General features: G+C 39.7%; 1 protein-coding gene across 4 annotated transcripts in view; it reads left to right on the top strand.

Annotated features, from left to right (window-relative positions):
* ARSB (arylsulfatase B) overlaps positions 1–14,832 on the top strand; it is a 344,495-nt gene that overhangs the window by 15,905 nt on the left and 313,758 nt on the right. For all 4 annotated transcript variants that reach the window (XM_058275266.2, XM_058275258.2, XM_004449669.4 and 1 more), the window contains one exon: positions 2,533–2,723. In XM_058275266.2, coding sequence (XP_058131249.1) covers positions 2,533–2,723 — 191 coding nt within the window. The remainder of the gene's footprint in view (positions 1–2,532; positions 2,724–14,832) is intronic.

Below are 14,832 nucleotides of genomic sequence, written 5' to 3'. Positions count from 1 at the left end.
TGTAGATGTTTCTTTAGGCATTCTTTCATGCATACTAGGGCCAAAGCATTGAAGTGTAATTCAGTTAAAGTGATTATATGGGAGGCCAAAAGAGTGCAGTAGAAGCACACAGCTCTGAAGTGTTTTTGTTGAATCCAGGGTTAAAATCAAGATGCAAGGACATCAGGCATGAGAGCATGTGTGTCCCACTTCCAACTGGGTCAGCAGACATCACTCATCAATCGTGGCCTTTTTTCTTGATGGATCTGAATATATCCTCAGTATCTTTAAGTGGCTGTTAAAAATTAGACTTAGGTATAAGACCTTTTTGTCATCTTGGAAATTCTAGAGGAATAGAGCCTGAACATCATAAAGGTTAGGTCAATATCTACTCTTCAACAGAGGTGAGGACTATAGATATTTTGATTAAAAACCAATTTATGTATTTGAAAATTCAAGCACACAGAAGGTAGAAATGATATCATCCTTTTATGAGAATTAAGAAACCTAACTTGGACTTAGATGAACAGAGAAACCCCCTCATTTGTATGGAAGTATGCTGGACAAGGAGGTTCTGATGATCATGCAGCTATTTGTTATGACTCACATGTTATTTAAAAAGCAGCCAGATGCTTGTGGTGATGCTTGCACAACTCTGTGAATACACTACAAACCACTAAATTGTATACTTTAAGTAGGTGAATTGTGTGGTTTGTGAATTATTTCTCAGTGAAGCTGTTAAATAAAGCAGAGACTTAGTTGTTCAAAAAGTATTTTCTAATTTTTTCCCCCGAAAAGTCATAGGCTGCCATTTTCTTTAGGGTCAGCATGTAAGCTTAAATGTGTGAATCACTGTAATGATGAAAAGTTCTGTGTGATTGTCACATGGTTGCATCGTTTCAATTTGGCCATATTCTATTCCTATTTCTGGAACTGTCCTATTTGTAATATATTTTTATTTATTGTTCATACATCTGTTAATCAAGTGTATTTTATGTATATATGCTCCCAAATGGCAGAAAACAGTTTGTATAAACAGATAAAGAACCAAAAGTGATTTCCTCAAGTACTATCCCCAGTAATTATTCAAAACTCAAAATGGAATCCCAGTATCCTTATTGCTTTAATTACCCATACAATGGCTGAAATTATTTTTGTAGATACATTTCTGTAAATTGTATTACATGTTAATTAGCAAACACATTAGCTTTCTGTTTCTGTTATTAATACATATGTAAGATAAAAGATTATCATATAAAAAAGTTATCTTAAGACCAGGATTTGAATTGTATTCAGGACCTTGGAAAGGGAATAATTAATTAAAAATGAATTTATTTATCATGTAAGCTATGTAAAGCTCTTAAATGTGTCTACAGGGAAAATTTAGTACTGAGGAAAGGGCTGGGTCAATTTTATCATCCTCATTTTAAGGTTAAATAACCAGTATTTGTCAGGAGATATCTAAGAGTCTGGTAAGCTTATTTCTTTTTAGGAGCTTTATTGAGGTGTAATTCATATACCATACAATTCACCCAGAGTGTAATATTCATTGTTTTTTAAATGAATTCACACGGTGTGCCACCATCACCACAATACAATTTCAGAACATTTTCATCCCCAAATAAGGAACCCCATACTCATTAGCTTTCCATTTCCCCCATCCCTCCCATCCTAGGCAACCACAAATCTACTTTCTGTCTCTATCTACCTCTATCTTTTTTCTCTATGTATGGATCTGCCTATTCTGAACACTTCATATCAATGCAATCATTCTATCAGCTTATTTTAATATTTTAGGGAAATATGGAACATTTGCAAAGCAACTATTAGTTGGGACAACCCATTTTTTTTTGCCAATTTTTGGTTTAAATGGTAGGATAGATATTTAGTTATATTTAAATTTTGGGAGAAGTTAAGAGCATTGTAGGCAGAAAAATCCAATATGAGCACTGAATTTTAGAGTGATGTTTTGGCTCTTAATATCTAGAGATCCTGTTTGGAAAAGTTTGTGTCTTTCACCAGTGGGTGTCAGCATCTGACTAAAGATGACTCCTCCCAGAGCAGTTTATAAGAAATAATTTGTAGCCAGTCTCAGAATGTAAATAACATTATTTGAATCCTTTGTTTATTTATATGACCGTCTCAGAGTAAAACTTATAACAAATCACATTAACCATTTGTTATTTTTGCCATTAGATATTAGATAACTTTTAAGGACTAAAATGTTACCATCTTTACTGAATTTGAACTCTGATTCTTTTTTTCTTTTAAACATATTTACTTGGAATCACCTATATGCTTTTAGAGTTATATGACAGAGCTCTTGTTCTAAGACTTGAGTAGGGAATGAATTTGAAGTTTTATACAATAACATTTTAACGCCTTCTGCTATCAAATATAGAGATGTTAAGAAATAATGCTCTGATTAACCTTGTTATTTGATTAGCCTTGTCACTTGTAATCAATTGCATTAAGCAACGAAATGCTGAACATTGGTTTGTTTAACAAGTTTTATGCTATGCTGACTACTTTCATCTTCCATTCTTGTTGTAGGATATCTCCTAGGTAGTGAAGACTACTATTCCCATGAACGTTGTACATTAATTGAGGCCCTGAATGTCACTCGATGTGCTCTTGATTTTCGAGATGGTGAAAAAGTTGCAGCAGGATATCAAAATATGTATTCAACAAATATATTTACCGAAAGGGCTACAGCCCTCATAGCCAGTCATCCACCAGAGAAGGTATGTCTTGCTTCTTTACTGATATCAAAATCTTGTTTGCTTCTGATGAACTCAGGAAAGGCCAGGTAAAAGAAGAAATCTAATAAACTCTAGGAGAGTGTTTTTCAAATTTTAGATTGTATCAAAATCAGCCTGGGGAGCTTATTACAAGTGAAGCTTCCTGGAGCCCACTTCTCAGATTCTGATTCGTTAGGTCTGAGGAAAATCCATATTTCAGCATTTTAAAGACACTCCTGAAGGTTGATTCTGATGCAGGTGGTTCCCAGATCATACGATAAGGTATACCCTGTTGTAGCAGTTTGATATGGTTAATGAATGCCAAAAATAGATACTAGATTATGTTTGTAAACTGGTCTGTACCTGGGCATGAGTAAATTATGATTAGGGCTTAAGACTGGGCCACATCAGTAGGGTGTTGAGTCCCTACCCTTTGGTGGGTGGGGACTCCCAGACAAAAGACATGGCAAAGGACGGAGTTGGGGTTTTCATGTTGACGTTTGATGCTGGAGTCTTGAGTTGGAGCCCCAGGAAGTAAGCACACAGAGGACTTTGGTTGTGAGGAAAGAGAAGCAAGCCCTGGGAAGAGAGGAACCCAGGAAGCCTGAATCCTGGCAGCCATCAGCAGCCATCTTGCTCCAACGTGTGGAAATAAGACTTTGGTGAGAGAAGTAACTTATGCTTTATGGCCCGGTAACAGTATGTTCTACCCCAAATACCCTTTATAAAAAGCCAACAGACTTCTGGTATTTTGCATCAGTACCCCTTTGGCTGACTAATACACCTGTCTATTGTGTTTCAATAGAAATTTAGTTTTATTATTTTGGTGAATTATGTGCATGTTTTGTAAGTAGTTCATAAAATGACCCTTTCTTTCCTTTTTAAAATGTGGGCTTACATACCATATTAGACTTTATTAGAGCAAACTTTCTGTAAAAGATTGACAAATTTCAGTTAAGGGCCAGATAGTAAATATTTTAGGCTTTCTGGGCCTTAGAATCTCTGTCATAAGTACTAAACACTGCTGTTCTAGAGCAAAATCGGCCATAGACAATATGTAAATGAATGGATGTGGCTGTGTTCCAACAATGTTTTATTTATAGAAACAGGTGGTGGGCCAGTTTGGGCCACAAGCAGTAGTTTGCTGATCTCTGCTTTGTTATATAAACACAAATTTGATATGGCTCTGAGAGATCATTTTGTCCCTTGCTACTCAAATTGTAGGCTGGAGAATAGCAGAATTAGCATCATTTGTGAGCTTTTTAGAAATTCAGAATCTCAAGAAATATCCCAGATCTAACTGAATCAGAATCTGCTTTGACAAATTGCTGAGAATATTCATATTCAGGTTTGAGAAGCACTGCTCCAGACCAGTGCTGTCCAAATAGACGTACAGTGCAAGTTGCGTATCTAATTTTCAGTGTTCATGTTTAAAGTGTTTGAAAGATGAAATTATAATAATTTTAACAGTTTACATTGCTCAATGTATCCAAAATATCATTTCAACATGTAATCAATATAAAGAGTCATTAATGAAATATTTCATATCCTTTTTTCCAACTAAGTCTTTGACATGTTGTTTGTAGTTTGTACTTATAGCCCATCTAAATTAGAACTAGCCACATTTCAAGTGCTCAATGGCCACAAGTGACTAAGGCTGCCATATTGAACAAATAGAGTGACTCAGAATAATTATCTGTGAAGGTTTGCCCTTTTTTTTTTTTAAAGATTTATTTTTTATTTATTTCTCTCCCCTTCCCCCTCCAACCCCCCATTGTCTGTTCTCTGTGTCCATTCGCTGTGGTTTCTTCTGTGACTGCTTCTGTCCTTATCAGTGGCACTGGGAATCTGTGTCTCTTTTTGTTGTGTCATCTTGTTGTGTCAGCTCTCCGTGTATGCGGTGCCATTCTTGGGCAGGCTGCACTTTTCTTTCGCGCTGGGCAGCTCTCCTTATGGGGCGCACTCCTTGCGGGTGGGGCTCCCCCCCGCGTGGCACAGCACTCCTTGTGCGCATCAGCACCAAGTCCACTACCCTGAAAGTTTGCTCTTATTTCGATTATGAACAAAACATTTTTGGAAATTATTTTTTGCAAAGTGACCTCAGAAGTTGTGACACACAAATTTGAATGTCCTTGGGGACATTCTTTGGTAGTGGCATGCCCTTTAATAGGGAAAATTTTTCACATTTTTCAGGATAAATTTGAGTTTAAAAGTAAGTTGAAACACAAATGTGATGAAAAAAGCAGATAATCATTGTGATTAATATAATTTTTGGTGAAAAGAAGTACAAGTAATATATTGAGAATAATTTTCTATATATCATATATAAATAACATAAGCTTAAAGCTAACAGAGCATTGCCAAATTTTTTCTTGCCAGACTTACTACAATAAATAGTTCAGAATATTTGAAAATAACTTGTTCTTGGGAAGCGGATTTGGCCCAATAGATAGGGCCTCTGCCTAACACATGGGAGGTCCAAGGTTCAAACCCAGGCCTCCTGACCCATGTGGAGCTGGCCCAAGCACAGTGCTGATGCATGCAAGGAGTGCCCTGCCACGCAGGGGTGTCCCACGCATAGGGGAGTCCCATCCTCAAGGAGTGTGTCCTGTAAGGAGAGCCGCCCAGCGTGAAAGAAAGCGCAGCCTGCCCAGGAATGGCGCTGCACACACGGAGAGCTGATGCAGCAAGATGATGCAACAAAAAGAGACACAGATTCCGGGTGCTGCTGACAAGAATACAAGAGAACACAGAACACACAGGGAATGGACACAGAAAGCAGACAACTGGGGGGCGGGAAAAGGGAGAGAAATAAATTTTAAAAATAAAATAACTTGTTCTTGATACCAAATAGGCATTTGTTAGGTTTTTTGGAAATGCTTTGTTTTGTGAGATAAGTTGTATGTTTCCTTTAAAGAAACGTGCGTCTGCCATATATCTTGTATACTAGACATTTTTTTCAAAGAAGGTTAAAAGATGGGTATGTTGTTTTTTCCCTTCAGCCCCCAAAGAAATGTAGTATTTCTTTTTGTACAGAAATGCTGCAAACAATTTTTTCAATTTTTGTTTGAAAAATATTTATTTTGCCTTCATTTTGAAGGATATTTTCACTGCATTTATCATTCTGGCTGACGTTTTTTTTCTCTCAGTACTGTAAAGATGTCACCTCATCCCTTGTTTCCATGGTTTCTGATGAGAAGTTAACTGTCACTTTATCTTTATTTCCTTGTGTCTAATGTGTCTTTTTAACTTTGGGTGCTTTGAAGATTCCCTCCTATTTTTGTTTTTCATATTTTGAGTACGATATGCTTAGGTGTGATTTACTTTATGTGCATCCTCCTTAGGACTCACTACGGTTGGTGTTTATCAGTTTTGTAAAATTCTTGGTTATTAGATATTCACATATTTATTTTGAACCATTTTCTCTCTTTTCTTTCTGGGACTCCAGCTGCATTCTGTTAGCCTCTTTTATATTGTCCCAGATTTTAGACTCTCTGTTCCACTGTTTTTCCTCTTTGTATTTTAAGTTGAATAATTTCTATTGACCTGTCTTCAAGTTTACTGATTCTTTCTTCTTCTCTGGCTAGCCTGCTAAATATCTTCAGTAGACTTCTTTGTTTTTAGTCTCCTCTTCCATCTCTGTTAGATATTTTTTATCTCTAGCATTTCCATTTTTGGCTCATTTTTTAAATAACTTCTATCTCTCTGCTGAAATTCTCCATTTGTTCATGCAGATGAACTAGATCTACTGGATTCTTTTATATATATATTAAAGTTATTTTCAAGTTCCTGTCTGGTAATTTAACATCTAGGCTAAATCTATATCTTATATTGAGCCTTTCTTTTCTTGATGATGTGTGCCATTTTCCTGTATGGTTTTTTTTTCTCATGCTTTGTTATTCTTGGTGGAATTCCTCACAGTTTGAGTAAAGAAACAGTAGAGACTGAAGCATATAGTATTTATGCCCAGAAAAGGGCACATTTCTTCTTGTTCTAGGCCATTAGTCTGGTGCATTGAGTCAATGTAGTTTCTAGTTGAACTGATCCTGGGCTTTATTGTTGCTATAGTTGGATTCAGCTCCCACAGGCTTCTAGTTATTCAAGGGCAGGTTTTTCCTCTTACATATGCTACCTTGATTAAAAATCAGTTGCTTTGAGGGAGGGGCAAGATGGTGACAGAGTAGGGAGCTTCAAGAGTCAACTCATCCTACAGTGCAATTAGTGCAATTAGTAATCAGCCAGAGCTATCTAAATTGCCTGTTTGGGGGGCCCATGAGATGAGAAGAGCATCCTGCAACATCCTTGGAAGAACAGAAGGAGGAGACTGCCCATCTGCAATGAAGATCTGTGAGTAGAGCATGCCACACTGTGGAGACTGGTGCCCATCCCCTGCTGGCAGTGAGAGACACCTCGAGAACTGTTCTCTGACTGGAGTTGGAAGCTCCATTCCCCAAAAATGGGGGAGGAAGAGATGGTCAGGCACTGATTTCAGCTACTGATTAGTAAATTCAGCTGGCTAAAGTCCAATCCTAAGAAAAACTAAAGTTTTAACCTGAAAGTTGGAAAAAGGCCAGTAACCTCCATTTTAACTCTGCCCCCAGCATGAAGGGAAGAAATGCTGATTGAAAAGCACAGTGATGGTAGGGACCAGCTTCTTTCCATCCAGGTTGGATTGCTGTCCTAGCCTGGGCTCCAGCCCCACCTCTGGAGGGAGGAAGCTTGGGGCACTGCATTAGCCTCCCTGGGCAACTGAAGTCACTTTTGACCCACACAGACTAATTTTTAGGCACCCCTGTGGCTCCATCCCTGCCCCTAACAGGACAAGAGGGACAGTGCTCCCTCAGCCTCTCTGGGAAACTGCAGTTGCTTTCAGCCACACGGACAAGATTGTTGTGCACATCTGTGGCTCATCCTTGCTCCTGGCAGTGGAGGAGGGATCTGAGGCTTTGCAAGTCAGTTTAGGCAACTGCAGTCAGTTTTGACCCACATGGCTTAGCTGATTTCCCACACCTGTGGCTCCATCCTTGCCCAGGCAGGGGAGGAGGGGACGTGGATCAAGGTAAAAAGGCAATTCAATGGGGAGAGAACCAAGCAACCACAGATGATCTTGGCATGCACAACTTGGATCACTGCAAATGGCTACAGCTCAGATGCTGAGACACCAACAAAAATTACAATCCATACCACAAACCAGAAAGATATGGCTCAAAGGAACAAACTAAGCCTCCAGATGACATAAAGGAGTTGAGACAACTAATCACAGATGTTCAAACAAATCTCCTTAATAAAATCAATGAGATGGCTAAAGAGATTAAGGATATTAAGAAGAAACTTGGTGAGCACAAAGAAGAATTTGAAAGCATACGTAGAAAAATAGAAGCTTTTATGGGAATGAAAAGCACAGTAAATGAAATAAAAAATACACTGGAGGCATATAACAGCAGATTTGAAGAGGTGAAAGAAAGGATCAGTGAGCTTGAAGATGGAACCTCTGAATGTGAACATACAAAAGAACAGATAAAGAAAGAAAAAAATTTAACAGGTTCTCAGGAAACTTTATGGCAATAGGCATGCAAACATATGTGTCATAGGTGACCCAGTGTGTCATAGGTGACCCAGAAGGAGAAGAGAAGGGAAAAGGGGCAGAAGGAATATTTGAGGAAAAATGTTAGAAAATTTCCCAACCCTATTGAAAGACATAGCTAAGTGTGTCCAAGAAGCACAACATACCCCCATCCAAATAAATATGAAAAGACCTACTCTGACACACATACTAATCAGAAAATCAAATGCCAAAGATAAAGAGAGAATCCTGAGAGCAGCAAGAGAAAAGCAATTCATCACATACAAGTAATGCCCAATATGGTTAATTGCTGATTTCTAATCAGAAGCCATGGAGGCAAGAAGGCAGTGGTATGATATATTTGAGATATTGCAAGAGAAAATCTGCCAACCAAGAATCTTATACCTTTGAAAAATGAGGACAAGTTTAGAATATTCACAGATAAACAAAGAATTTGTAACAAAGATACTGGCTTTGCTGGAAATACTAAAGGTAGTGCTACAGCCTGTAAAGAAAAGACCAGAAAGAAAGAGGCTTGGAAGAGAGTCTAGAAATGAAGATTATATTAGTAAAAGTAATTAAAAGTATAAAAAGCATGGTAAGAATAAGACATGACAGATAAAACCCAAAAATCAAAATGGTGAAGTTATAACTACCTTTACAGTAATAACAATGAATGTTAATGGATTAAACTCTCCGATCTAAAGACACAGACTGGCAGAATGGATAAGAAAATATGAGCCATTTATATGCAGGCTGAAAGAGACTTACCTTAGACTCAAGGATACAAATAGAATGAAAGTGAAAGCCTGGAAAAAGATATTCCACACATGGCAGTAACCAAAAAGAAAATAAACAAGAAAAACAAAACAAAACAAAAAACTGGAGTAGCTATACTTATATCTGATGAAATAGGCTTTAGTAGAAAAGCTGATATTAGAGTCAAGGAAGGATGTTATATATTAATAAAAGGGGCAATTCAACAGGAAGAAATAAAAATTATAAACTTATATGCACCTAATCAGAATGCCCCAGATTACATGAGGCAAACACTGGCAAAACTGAAGGGAGAAATAGATGTATCTATAATGATAGTTAGAGACTTTAATACATCACTCTCATCATTGTATAGAACATCTGGGCAGAGGATCAATAAAGAAACAGCTTGAATAATATAAATGAACTAAACCAAATAGACATATACAGAACATTTCACCCCAAAACAATGGATGTTCATTCTTCTCAAGTGCTCATGGATCATTCTCCAGGATAGACTATATGTTGGGTCACAAAACAGATCTCAATAAATTTAAAAAGAGCGAAATTATGCAAAGCACTTTCTCTGATCATAAGGGAATAAAGCTGGAAATCAACAACAGGCAGAAAATGGGAAAATTCACAACTATATGGGAATTAAACAACACACTCAAATAAATCAGTGGGTCAAAGAAGAAAGATGAAAATGAGAATACAATTATCAGAACCTATCAGATGCAAGTGAAGGTAGTGCTGAAAGGTAAATTTATAGCTCTCAATGTTTACATTAAAAGAGAAGAGGTAAGGGAAGCGGATGTGCCTCAACCGATTGGGATCCCATCTAACATATGGGGGGCCCTGGGTTCACTTCCCAGGACCTTCTTGTGAAGGCAAGCTGTCCCGCGCCCATGAAGAACTGATGGCCCATTCCCGCAGAGAGCTGATGGCCCGCACCCATGGAGAGCTGGCACAGCAATATGATGCAACAAAGGGAGACCAGCAGACACAGAAGAAAGTGCAGCAAATGGACAAAGAGAGCAGACAGTGAGCAAGCAGCAAGGGGTGGGGAGGGTGGGATAAATAAAATAAATCTTAAAAAAAAAAAAAGAACAATAAAATCGATTACCTAACTACAGAGCTGGAGGAACTAGAAAAAGAACCACAAACTATTCCCAAAGCAAGCAGAAGGAATGAAACAACAATAACAACAAAAATAATAGAATGAACAAAACTAAAAATTGATTCTTTAGGAGGATTGGTGGAATTGATGGGCTCTTGGCTGGATTGACAGGGAGATAGGGAGAGAGGATACAGATAAATGGAATCAGAGGTGGGAATGGGTACATTGTGGCTGATCCTACAGAGGTAGGAGAGATCATGAGAGGATGCTGTGGGCGGCTGTGGGCCAGCAGATCTTGACAGTGTAGGTGGGATGCATGCGCTCCTGGGAGAATGTAGGTGGCCTGCACTGTCCTTGGAGATGGGGGGGGGGGACCTCAACAGGCCAGTCATGGTTGGGGAGTTTGAGGCAGTCATCAGACAACTCCCCAGGGAGGGGTGGATGGTTTCACAGGTGAATTCTACCAATCATTCAGGGAGGATTTAGTGCCGATCTTTCTCAGGTTCTACCAGAGGGTTGAGCAGGAGAGAGCACAGCCATGCCCATTCTGTGGGGCCAGTGTCACTTAGATACTAAGGCCAGATACAGTTATTACAAAGGGAGAAGATTGTGGATCTGTTTCCCTGATGAGTATGGATGCAGGTATCTTTGGCAGGATGCTCGCTCATTGAATCCAACACCACATTGGAACAGTTGTTCATTGTGATTGGGTGGGTTTTGTATCAGGCTTGCAGGGGTGGTTCAGCACAGGGGGACCAGTCAGCATGGTGAATTGCATTGGTAAATCTGGGAGGAGGGGTCACATGGTCATCTTGATTGCTGCAGAGAGGGCATTTGATGGAATACAGTATCCTTTCATTATGTGGATATTCTGGGAGATGGAAGTTGGGGGAGGCTTTCTCAACATGATGAAGGGCATGTATGGGGGGCCTGCTGCTGGCCTTGTGCTCTGTGGCAGGGGGACTGGGGGCTTTCCCACTGAGATCAGGAATGTCCATTATCAGTATAGCACTGGGGGTTTCTGGCTGGAGTGGTCGGGCAGGAGGAAGAGGTAGGAGGCATCTGGGTTGGAGTGGGGGGAGTGGAGCTTTAACTGTTCGCAGGTGATGTGGTTCTGTGCCTGCAGGGTCCTGAGGGGTCTATGGAGGGGCTTCTGGAGCTGGTGGGCAAGTTCAGTGGGTGACAGGATACAAAATTAATACACAAAATCAATAATGTTTATGTACGCTAATGAGCAATTTGAGGAGGAGGTTAGGTGATCTCTGGGGCCTCCTGGTTAAAAAGAAGATAAGAAAAGTGTGCCTGCACAGCAAACCAGTGCCTGCGTGGCAAGTCGAGTGCCCACACAGTGAGCCGAGTGCCCATACACTGACCACATGCCCACATGGTGAGCCGAGATCCTGCACAAGTGCCTGTGTGGCGAGCTGAGTGCCCACATAGGGAGCGAAGTGCCCAAGTGAGTGCCCGCATGGTGAGCCAGTGCCCATGTGGACAGCCTATGTCTGTGTGGCAAGCCAAGTGCCCGCATGTTGAGCCAGGGCCCACACAAGTGAGTCATGCAGCAAGATGATTATGCAACAGAAGAGAGACAAGGGGGGAGAGTCAAGGTGAAGCACAGCAGAGACCAGGAACTGAGGTGGTGCAATTGACAGGGAAACTCTCTCCACATCAGAGGGCCCCAGGATTGAATCCTGGTGAATCCTAGAGGAGAAAGACGAGAAGAGAAGACAAAAAAATAAATAGATACAGAAGATCACACAGTGAATGGGCACAAACAGCAAAAACAGCAGGGGGGGAGGGGGAGGGGGGAGGAGGAGGAGGAGAAAAAAGCAAAGTTTGTCTATTAAAAAAAAATGTAAGCTATGGACCACAGTTAGTGGTAATAGTCTGATGGTGCTCTTTCATAATCTGTAGCAAATGTTCCACAACAATGCAAGGTTTTGGTAGAGGGATGATATATGGAAATTCTGCACATTGTGTGTGATTTTGTTGTAAGTTCACAACTTCTCTAATAAAAAATACATATTAAAATTTAAAAATCAATTGTCTTTATGTGTGTGTTCTGTTTCTGGGTTCTCTCTTTTCTTCCATTGATCTATTTGGCTATCTGTATGCCAATACCATAGTGCCATCTTGCTATCTGACATTTTGCAGTGGCCCTGCCTGCTCTGGGACATATTTACTAAAGGTTTATAGTAAGTCTTGAAACCAAGTAGTAGAAGTCCTTTAACCTTTTTTTTAACCCCGAATATTATTGTGGGTTATTGTAGATCCTTTGCATTTCCGTGTTAATTTCAGAATCAGCTGGTTGACTTCTACCAAAAAGAAAAGAAAACAAAAAAAGCTTGTTGAATTTGGATTTGATTAGGATTGCTTTGAATCTGTAGATCAATTTGGGGAGAATGGATATCTTAGCAATATTGAGTCTTCCAATCCCTAAAGATGGCATATAAGCCTGTATTTCACATTTATTGTACTAAAGCTATTGTGTATTTCATGACTGATTGAAATCTTTTAACTTATCTTTAAGTAAAAATAGAAGAGTCTAAACAGCCTTTCTTTCTCTCTCTAACCCCCATTTTTTTTCTCTCTTTAACAGAGAGTTAACCTCATGAATTAAAGTTTAATCTAAATTCTCTGGATTTAGCTTATAAATACCTTTAAAATTAAGCTAAATGTTTGGGTTAATAAACAAAGGACTCAATATATGGCTTTAAGAACGGCATTAGCACACCCGTGAAAGTAGTCTTTCAGTGGGACCCTAACCAGCAAATTACAAATGTATGTTACCTGTTTTTTCCCAGTTTCTAGTACTTTTCCTCTCTGACAATTCTAAAGGTCCTCAGTGAAGATAACAATTGGATTCTGGTTTATATACCTGATCAGATTTGATACCCAACTGCTGACTCTCTTTTTGACATAGTTTACTCCTGGCTCTGTCTTTGCCTACTCTTACTTAGCATTGGAGAGCTTCCCTGATTTCTTTCCTCAGTACTGACTCATGACTGGCTTTTGGTCACCCGAGCTAACCTCTTGAAGTGATCTGGTTGCTATGGTACATGGAAGATACTGGAACATTCTCTCAAATATGTAGAAATATACAAATTTTAGACCTAGAGCTAAACCAATATTCAGTTAGTTGGATAGATAACTGCTAGCAAATAGCTTAAGTCCCCAATTTTCTTTTATATGCTTAGCATTTTATAGATAAGTTAAAACCCAAAGAACAAGATAAAGGCTGAGGGAAGTGTCCTTGTACTGTCTTTTGAGGTTAACACCATTTTACAGATAAGCAAACTAGCAAAGAGAAGTTAAGTAACTTGTTCAAGGTCACTGAGCTTTAAACAGATCTACCTGACTCCAGAGCTCCTGTAGTTAACCAGCCTTCCCAATTCACAGCTAATTTTGAAGTCCAAGATTAGAGACTCTGGGCCCCAGTGCACAATTCAGCTTGATGGTTCCAATTCTGACTGTATATTACAATTGTCTGGGAAATTTATAGGAAATACCAAAGCCAGATATTCTGATATTTGGTCTGAGTTGGTACCCAATCCTTGGTATTTAATTACCCCCACCTCCCAGCAATGGTTTTGATGTGCAGCCATTTTTGATACCCTGTGTCTTTAGGAGAAGCCTGCAGTATGTCATTCAGGGCACTCTTCTTTTTTTTTTTTTTTAAGGATTGATTGATTGATTTCTCTCCCCTTCCTCCCCCACCCTGATTGTCTGTTCTCTGTGTCTTTTTGCTGTGTCGTCTTCTTTGTCCACTTCTGTTTTGTCAGCGGCACAGGAATCTGTGTTTCTTTTTGTTGCGTCATCTTGCTGTGTCAGCTCTCTATGTGTGCGGCACCATTCCTGGGCAGGCTGCACTTTCTTTTGCGCTGGGCAGCTCTCCTCCCGGGGCGCACTCCTTGCATGTGGGGCTCCCCTACGTGGGGTGGAAGGGCACTCCTTGCACGCATCAGCACTGCGCATGGACCAGCTGCACACGGGTCAAGGAGGCCGGGGGTTTGAACTACAGACCTCTCCTGTGGTAGACGGACGCCCAAACCACTGGGCCAAGTCCACCGCAGAGGGCACTCTTCTTAAATACAGAGGGTCAAGCAGAAGCCTATTACCTTTTACAGGTCCATAATGTAACAATGCCTTAATCAGGCAATAACTAGAATAGGCAGGCAATAAAAATTAATACCTATTAAGAAACAATTCTTTCACAGTCCTCTATAACATTAAAGGGATAAGAGGAAGCCACTGGGGATGAAGCAGTTCTTTGTGGGTGTACTGTCTTAACTTGGTTTGATGGGGAAAATGCAGCAACTGAGGACCATAGGATGTTCTGAGGGCTTGTAAACCATTCAAGACAGTGTTGTTAACGTGGTGCTATTCAGAGGTAATATTATGGAAATAGCCAGATTAGAGGATGCGCATTTCCCTACAATCTCTGAAAAATTCTGAAGTAGGGTCCAGCATTTGCTGCATCCTCAAAGAGAAGTTTCAAGCATAGACATAAACAGATGCAGTAAACAATAGTCAAGTAATAGTCCAAGAAAATTTTTGACAACAAGTGTGCATGTTTACATTTTCACTTCTCAATAAAACAATGTCTCAAACCTGTTCCAGGAGCTGGACCTTTTTCATCTTTTCATCCCAATGTTAACTCTGCTAATTTCTTA

Source organism: Dasypus novemcinctus, chromosome 2, assembly GCF_030445035.2.
Source record: "Dasypus novemcinctus isolate mDasNov1 chromosome 2, mDasNov1.1.hap2, whole genome shotgun sequence".
NCBI lineage: Eukaryota > Metazoa > Chordata > Mammalia > Cingulata > Dasypodidae > Dasypus > Dasypus novemcinctus.
This window is presented reverse-complemented; position numbering and strand designations above follow the sequence as displayed.